We start from the raw sequence: 8,970 nt of genomic DNA on the forward strand, positions 1-8,970 counted from the left end.
TCATTTGAGACATCTTTCACTTCCAACCCACAGGAACCAATTTTATGCTGCTCATTAAAGAAATTACTAATTTACCTGATACACACACAATTTTTCTGATTTCAAACCACACAGTATACCTTTCTGTTTTAACAACTGCCTCATGGTCTGTGTAGTTTCCATATGAGCACAGTTAAGTGTTCTGGAAGAGTGTATGCCTCTGAATTGTGGTGTTGGCAAAGATTATTGAATATATTATGGACTGCCAGAAGAATGAAAAAATACAGCTAGAGTCCTCCTTAGAAACAAAGATGATGAGACTTTGTCTTAAGCATTTTGGGCACTCTATCAGGAGGGCTCAGTCCCTTGTGAAGGACATCCCAAGTCTGACACACAGCCTGGTGTCTGCCCATCTGCCTGGTCAGTTCATCCTGTGACATGGTACAAGGCTGTGTTGAGACCTGGCCTAAGCCTGGGACATGTCAAACCCTGGAGGAAACCACTTAGCCACAGAACAAGTGGGCTACAAGTGGGCATAATAACCTATGGAGGAAGAAATCTGACAAACAATCATTGGCCAGGAGGCTTCTCCGTGACATAGGCAGCCTCTGGGACTTTGTCAATGGATGTAAAGAGCTTTCTAACGCTTGTCCAAGCAGAGTGAGAGCAGGGCCAGTGGCTAAGAGGAGGCCACACAGGTGACAGGAGCTGAGACTCACCCACATGCTTCTTGATCCTGAGTTTTAACCTCTTTCTTCCCTAACAAACTTCATGTTGTTGTGATGTACCATAATCAGAACTGACCCTTCAGGGCAGGTTTTTAGAGGCAGTTAATCGCCTGGGAGATTACCCATCCTTCTCTGTTCTATGGAACAGCTGGTGGCCTCACACTCCGTGCCTTCAGGATTGCAGTGCAGCTTCTTGCCACTAGACCACCTGATCTCCCTAGTCCTGAGCACTGTCTCTTGAGTTTTGTGCCACTGCAATGAATTTGCAAACCCATCACAGGACTGCCTTAGTCAATAATAGCTGGTGGTGAAGTTAGAGCAGATATTAAGGGAGGTGGCCTTTATTTTGGCCCCGAGCGGAGATATTGCGAGTCAGCAAACACCTGCGGGCAGGAAAGCTGCAGGAGGTAAAACAAAAACAAAAAAACCAAAGCAACCAAACAAACCCCCCCCCCCAACTTCTCCCCACAGACTTCACAAGGGCCCTGGCTTTGGATCGCTAGTGTTTCAAGTGGCTACCACGAGAAACTTCCTTTCTAAAATATCCCACTGGGTGGGGGGGAGGGGGAGTGAAAAAGGCTGGATCCTTCTGATTCAAGCACAGCCTGCTCAAAGCCATGGAGGATAGCCCTCCTCTGTATTTTCATGAATAATTAGGCATTCCATTTTCATTACAAAAACCAACTTGCTATCTTTTCTGGTCAGATTCCTAGTTTTGTAAAATGACACACCGTCTTTCCTGTGGCGACTCGTACCCACCACCTGCTGCGATGGCCCTGACTCAGCTCCAGGTGCAATCCTGACCGTATTCTTTCCCTACCACTGTTGAGTGGCCGGAGTGACGCAGCCCTGCCCTGTCGCGTAAAACACGGGTCTTGGAACAGCAGCCTGGCGATGCCCAGAGTGGGTCTCGCAGAAGCTGCTGGCCATCCGCCCTCGCCCGGACCGAGCTCAATGCCAACCCCTCTACAGTGGACGCGGGCTGCCCTCCGCTAGGAGTCCCGATCCACACGAATGAGCAAGGCCCCAGAGCCTGCCCGACCCGCACGCCCCACCGCACGCGCGCTCTCCACCCCGCACACCCGCCTCGCCCGCCAGCCGCCGAAGGAAGCCCGTGAGGGCCACGTCGCTCACCCTTCCCAGTCCCCGCTGACGCCGGCCAACACAAGCCAATCCCAGCCCACGCCACTGCCAGTCAGCCAATCGCAGCCCGTGTTGAAAGCGCCAATGGGAACCTCGGCGCGGCTGTGACGTCGAGCGGCGAAGGCGCCGCTGTGGCGGGAAGTGGCGATGGCGGCACGGCGCGGGGCTTTGATCGTGCTGGAAGGCGTGGACCGCGCGGGCAAGAGCACGCAGAGCCGCAAGTTGGTGGCCGCGCTGTGTGCCGCCGGCCACCACGCCGAGCTGCTCCGCTTCCCTGGTGGGTGCCGCCCCGACCCTCGTCCTCGAGTCAGCCCTGGGGGATGAAGGGCCTGTGTCCACCAATGCCTTCTGTTACTCGTATAAGGTTGCTGTAGGTGGACGTGGTCCTCCTCTCAGCCTGGATGGCTCTGGTGTGCACTGTTACGTGCTCTTCATAGCTGACTCTGGAGTGTATTTTCAGAGACTGTAAGTGGCACGGAGGAGATTGTCCATCTTTCTGCTGCGGAGCAGCTGGTGGAATATCAGTCCATTTTGAGATTGTCCTCTGTTTCCTCAGTCCTCCACCTTTCCAAGTATGATGACCCTTCCCAAGGAAAAGCTCCTTATAATAACATGCCCAAAATATGTGAGATGAAGCTTTGCCATTCTTGCTTCTAAGGAGCACTCTGGTTGCGTTTTCTAGCGACCTGTTTGTTCTTTTGTCAGACGTCATAACTAAGACAACTCAAAGGCATGAGTTGTTATTTAATTCGTATTAATTGTTCAGCTCTCAGGTGCATTGCAGGTAATTGGAAAGACCATGATTTGAATTAGACACACCTTAGTCTTTAAACTGACATCATTTCTCTTCAGGACTTTGGAAAGGACCCTGACAACCAACTTTCTTAATGCTGTATGTGCTCAAATCTCCTGACGGTTGGTACCAAGGGCATTGATAGTGGTCCCAGTAAGATGAAATGATTGACAATTTCTGTCTTTTCACCATCTATAATGATGTTGTCTGTTGACCCAGACGTGAGGATTTTTGTGTTCTTCATGTTGAGATGAAGCTCTAGTGGCAAGTCCCAACAGCATGCAGTTCAAATACACCAGCTGTTCTGTGGGAGAAGGATGGGCAGTCTCCTCCTGTGCAGGTAACTGCTTCTGAAAACCCTCTGGAGAGTCAGCTATGGGTCAGTTCCTACTCGATGGTACACAAGAACAATCTTTGATCTTCTGCAGTAATTATTTCAGGACTTCATCACTTTCTACAAGCAAGGTTGTATCATCTGCATAATGCAGGTTGTGGATAAGTTGTCCTCCAATCCTGATGTTACATTCCTCCTTATAGAGTCCAGCTTCAGATTAAATAGGTATGGAGTAGTGGTACAAGAGGGTATAAAGATCCAAGGTACCTAAAAACAGCAACAGCAGCTATTGGTTGGGGATAAGATTCAGATTTCTGACCACTCTTGGGGCTGTGATAGAGTTCTTTCTCTGCATTATCTTAGAAGTGCTGAGTAGGGAAGACAAAAACCAGTGTCTATAACTCCTCCAGTGCTTTCCTCTAGGGATATAATCCTGGAAGGGTGTGAATTCGGCACCTGGTTAATGATCTCGTTACTCTGGTGGTGTTTATGCACATATGTCTGTGCTGGAACAGTGTATCTGTCAGTCCTCTAAAAGGTTGGAGTTGCGGTGTCAGTTTCTGCTCATCTGAGACCTCAGGATGTGAGCTAGGTGATAGGTAGTTTCCAGCATGTGAAAGTTTCTGCTGGCCTCAAAGGAGCCTGGAGTATTCTCCCTGACTGTGGATCATGCCTTTGACAGTCTAGGGGTAGCTTCTGATGGGGTGCCAGTAAGAGATGGTCAATATGAAGACACAGTATGGACTTAAGTATGTGAAGACTCCATGAAGGTGCTATCTGTGGTGGGTATCCTGCTTCAGGTACGGCTGTGGCTTATCAAGGATGTGCGAAAAGCTGCAGTGACAAAACCAAAAGGGATTAAAATTAATAAAAAAGAAAAAAAAAGATCTGGTGGCCTAGTGGCAAGAGGCTGCACTGCAATCCCAGAAGAACGTGGTTCAAATCCACCAGATGCTCTGCTGAAGGAGGGGCAATCTCCTCCTGTACCAGTCAGATCCAATTTGACACAAAAGAATAATAATAATAAAAAAAAGAACAAACCAAAAGGAGGGAGCAACACAATGACATTTCTAAAGCTGAAAGAACTGAAAAGCAAAATCAAGTCCTGAGTTGTAATACTGAAAATTCCTATGGACAAAATTTTTAATATTTGATGCCAAACTATTTCAGGAAGTAGCATATGACCAGTGGTGCCGAGGAAGAAGTCTAAGCTGCACTGAAGGCTTTGGCAAAAAATAAGGCCCCAAGAACTGATGGAATACTAATTGGGGTGTTTAAGGAAATAAATAGATGAAAACCTGGATGTGGTCACCAGTCTGCCAGTAAATAAGGAAGCCAGTTACTTGGCTATCTGTCTCAAAGAATTCCATATTTGCTTGGATCCATAATCAACACCCATGGAAGTAGCCATCAAAAAATGAAAAGATGTGTTGCATTGGGAAGATCTGTTGTCAAGGACCTCTCCATACAGCGAATGAGCCAGAGGGTCAGTTTACAGACTAAGGTGTGCCTGATCCAAGTCATGGTATTTTCAGTTGCTTTGTGGTGTTTGTCATCAAATTGGAACCCAACCACAAGTGGGTTTTCAGGGACAGTAAATCACACGGGAGGAGATGACTCATCCTTTTCCCATGTAGCAGCTGGTGGATTTGAACCATATGACTTTGGATTGCAGCACAGTTTCTTACCACCAGGCCACCAGAGCTCCCTCAGTTTCTTTGCAGGTTATCTAATAATCACACATTGAATAAGGAAGAAGAAAGAATGCCTTTAATTTTAGTTGTGAAAAATACTGTAAATTCCATGGATTGCCAAAAGAACAAACAAGTCTGTCTTGATGAATTGCAGCCAAGGGGCTGCTTAGATGAAAGGATGGTGAAACTTCATCTCACTTAACTTTGGGCATGTCGGGAAGGGCCAGTCTTTGGAAAAAGTTATCATACTGGGAACTGCAAACATGTACCAAGTGGACCTATGCTGGCCTGAGTGTTAGATGGGAATTCAGTCTGAGTGATCTTGTAAGTGGAAGACTTCCCTTCACCTTTCTTTGTTTCTTCCTTAGAAAGATCAACTGAAATTGGCAAACTCCTGAGCTCCTACTTGGAGAGGAGGACTGAGGTCGAGGACCACTCTGTGCACCTGCTCTTCTCTGCAAACCGCTGGGAACAAGCGTAAGCCTCCCACTCGCTGCTGACCCCCATCCACATGTACTTGGTGATGTCCCTGTACTTTGCATTGTTGTATCCCATTGAGTCAGAAATGACACACAGCTGACCCTCTAGCAGGTTTTCAGAGGCTGTAAGTGACACAGGAGGAGGTTGCCCATCTTTCTCTTGTGGAACCACTGGTGGATTCGAGCCAGCTGCCTTTGAGTTGGCATTGCAACTCCTTACCCATTAGGCCACCAGAGCCCCTGTAGGACTGAATTCTCCTTTACTTGCACTGCTACTTAGAGAACCAAACAACATTGTTTGCTGCCTAGTAGCCTTGGGGATGGTGTTAGGCCAGACTCCTGACTGGGGTCTTCTAACTCTGCTGGACCCCTTGCACCTTTGCTCTTTCTGTCTATCCCTTCCTGTCCCTTGGCACTCCTGCTGGCTCTTCAGCTCCTCCTTGCCCTTCCTGGGGTCAGTGCAAGACCTCAACACCCCCCCCCCCAATACACTTTTTTTGCCCCTTCAGCTGTCCTGAGCCTCCTTTTCCTTCAGTCTAGTTTGGCTCTCAGCACCTGCTTCCTGGCACTCACCACCCTTGTGTTCTTGCAGGGTCTGGCCTCCTCCGTAGGCTGCTTAAGCCCCCAGCTTCAGCCAGGTGGAGTCTGTTTAGTGTAATTGTCTGCTTGTTAGTGAGCTTTTGGAATGTTGTGGAGCATCTTCAACAATCCCGAGGGATCTTGAAGGGTCACTCTTGAGTGAAGAAGGAGACTGGGTGTGGTTGCCTCTGAGTGTCCTCCCTGTATCCTATTGAAGTTGTCTAAGCTGCTTGGGGCACAGAGCCCTGACCACAACCAATGCTTCTCTGCTTTTCAGGCCTTTAATTAGAGACAAGCTGGACCAAGGGGTCACCCTTGTTGTGGACCGATATGCCTTTTCTGGTGTTGCCTTCACGGCAGCCAAAGAGGTGAGTGGAGGAGACCCAGCAGTCAGTGTTGTGTGCCTATCCGGGAGGGGGGCCTTTCAGCCTGCAGCACAATGTCTGTTTAGGGAGGACTGGTGGTGTCAGAGTGTCCACTTGAGGAGCAGGTAGTGTGTGGGACAAGGCTCTTTCTGGTTGCCCCTCCCTTTATTGTTGTTATGTGACATTAAGTCAATTATGGCTCAGACTGGCCCTTTAAACTAGAGGTCAAATCTTTGCCCTGTCCTGAGCTATCCTCATGATTTCCAACATGCTCAAGCCCATTATTAAACTCACTGCTAATCAATTTTGTTGAGGGTTTTCCTGTCTCTAAGTCTCCACCTTTCTCATATGTGTCTCTCTCAAAGGACTGGTTTGCCTGACCATATGCCCAAGGTAAGTGACGCCATGTTTCCCCCTCCTTGCCTCCAAGGAGCACCCCATTGCACTTTCTCCAACACAGATTTGTTTGTTCTATTGACAGTCCTTGGGACATTCAGTACTCTTTTCCAGCTCCGTAATTCAAAGGTATTGATTCTGCTTGTATAATCTTTATCCATTGTCCAGTGTTACAGACCAAGGGTCAAGTACTTTTATAAATATTAATAATGAGACAGAACACCAAGAATGTAGGAGAACAGAGGTAAAGCCGGAAGTGAATAGTTCTAGAACAACTGAAGCTAACTGAAGTGCAGGATTCCAGCTTCCAGGATTCCAGCTTCCGTGTATCTTTATTGGAATTTGCCAAGGAGAAAGTCACAAAGAGAATTCAATGCAAATGAAGCTAAGCTCTTTCTATTGAAAACCTTCTGCTTGACTCAGAAGAGAGGAGTTAGCAAATACAGTGCAAGAATCCTATAAACACTTAAGGACTGCCTTAGTGTCTACCCCTGTAAACATTTAAGGATTGCCTTAGTGCTTCAGGGTGAATTCCAGCTTGTACCAGCCAGCACCCCCATCATAACTTGAAGTAGCATCTGGTTTATTACAAATATTTTGTATGAAATTTGGCTTCCCATATTTCCCCCTTTTTGTTTTTATCATACTTATGTTGTCATCTAGACGAGCACGGCTTCTCTTCTTTGATTCATTCTTGCTTGTTTTTGTTTTCTCCATCCTTTATACACAAAACAAATTAAGCATTGTTGTTGTTGTTATGTGCCGTCGAGTCGCTTGCGACTCAGTGACCCTGTGTACAACAGCCCTAAACTCTGCTCTGTCGTGTGCCAATCGTACTGTCTCCGACACTCCCATCCCGATTATCCCAGTCACTGAATCAATCCACCTCATAGAGGGCCTTCCCCTCCTGTGCCGTCCCTCTACCCTCCCAAGCATGATGTCCTTCTCCAAGGACCGGTCTCTCCTCACAACATGTCCAAAGTATGTTAGACGGAGCCTCAGAATCCTTGCCTCCAAGGAGCCACCCGGTTTAACCCTTTCCAGGACAAATCTGTTTGTTTTCCTAGCAGTCCATGGTATTCTCAATACTCTTCTCCAGCACCACAGCTCAAAGGCATCAATTCTCCTTCTATCAACCCTAGTCACTGTCCAACTCTCTGATGCATAACAAGTGATTGCGAAGACCATGGCCTGTATCAAACGCACCTTAGTCTCCAGAGAGACACCATTGCTCTTCAGTACTTTGGAGAGGTCCCTAACAGCAGACTTTCCCATGGCAATGCGCCTTTTAATTTCCTGGCTACTGGTGCCAAGAGTGTTAACTGTGGAGCCAGGCAAACTAAAGCTGTGTACAATCTCAATCTCTTCACCATCTATCCTGATGCTGCCAATTGGTCCAGTGGTGAGAATCTTTGTCTTCTTGACATTGAGCCTCAATCCATATTGTAGGCTGCAGTCCTTGACCCTCTGAAGCAGGTGCTTCAGATCCTCTTCAGTTTCAGCAAGCAGGGTTGTATCATCCGCATAACGCAGACTGTTGATAAATTGTCCACCCATCTTGACCCCATATTTCTCCTCATAGAGCCCAGCCTCCCGGATAATCTGTTCTGCATACAGGTTGAAAAGGTATGGAGATAGGATGCATCCCTGGCGTACGCCCTTCCCAATTTTGAACCATGCAGTGTTCCCTTGCTCTGTTCTGACAGAACATCTTGGCTTCGAACCACGCAAACTCTGGTATTGCAGTGCAGCTTCTTGCCACTAGGCCACCAGAGCTCCCCAATTAAGCATCATAAACTCAAAAAAATACTTCCAAAAAGTCTCCATATGATCAGAAGGATTAAGGTTGGCTGTTCCTTGAGAGTTTGTTTCTATTGTTATATTGCGACAGTTCTTATCAAAACCAGATCTGATTGACCATTGTCAGCGTGTCCTTTGCCATTCCCTGTCACTTCCCCTTGAGAGAGACTTCACCCTAATTCATTAGGAGAGGGGGCGCAGTATTCTCTTAGCTACTTCCTACTGGAAAGGAGTTGTAGGTCCCAGGGTGAAGATCTTCTCTCACTACTCTAAAGGGCCCCTTTGGCAATAGGAAACATGTAGACTATTGAGGCAATTGATTTTGAAATTTAGATACACTGTTATCAGTTGTGCTTAGAGATACAGGTTCATATCCTTGGAGATGTATCATTCTAACATGAAACTGTTGCAGCCTAGAATACACAAATCCAACCAACAAGTTAAAGATACATGTTGTTGTTGTTATGTGCCAGCGAGTCGCTTGTGACTCATAGCGACCCTATGTGCAAGAGCTCTATAAACTCTTCTGTGCTGTGCCATCCTAGCCATCTCAAACGCACTTATTCCCACCACTCCAGTCACACCTATTCCCACCGCTCCAGTCACAGAATCAATCCATCTCATCAAAGGTCTTCCTCTCCTTCGCCGCCCCTCCACTCTGCCAAACATGATGTCCCTCT

The 8,970-nt window shown here is 47.3% G+C and overlaps 1 protein-coding gene across 1 annotated transcript in view; it reads left to right on the top strand.

Annotated features, from left to right (window-relative positions):
- Window positions 1-1,997: 1,997 nt before the first annotated feature.
- DTYMK (deoxythymidylate kinase (thymidylate kinase)) overlaps window positions 1,998-8,970 on the top strand; it is a 14,067-nt gene continuing 7,094 nt past the window's right edge. Inside the window, exons 1-3 of the mRNA XM_006902933.1 lie at window positions 1,998-2,127; window positions 5,040-5,148; window positions 6,007-6,097. Coding sequence (XP_006902995.1) covers window positions 1,998-2,127; window positions 5,040-5,148; window positions 6,007-6,097 — 330 coding nt within the window. The remainder of the gene's footprint in view (window positions 2,128-5,039; window positions 5,149-6,006; window positions 6,098-8,970) is intronic.

The sequence above is a fragment of the Elephantulus edwardii genome, unplaced genomic scaffold, assembly GCF_000299155.1.
Source record: "Elephantulus edwardii isolate Elephantulus edwardi_28Jun2011 unplaced genomic scaffold, EleEdw1.0 scaffold00472, whole genome shotgun sequence".
NCBI classification, from domain to species: domain Eukaryota; kingdom Metazoa; phylum Chordata; class Mammalia; order Macroscelidea; family Macroscelididae; genus Elephantulus; species Elephantulus edwardii.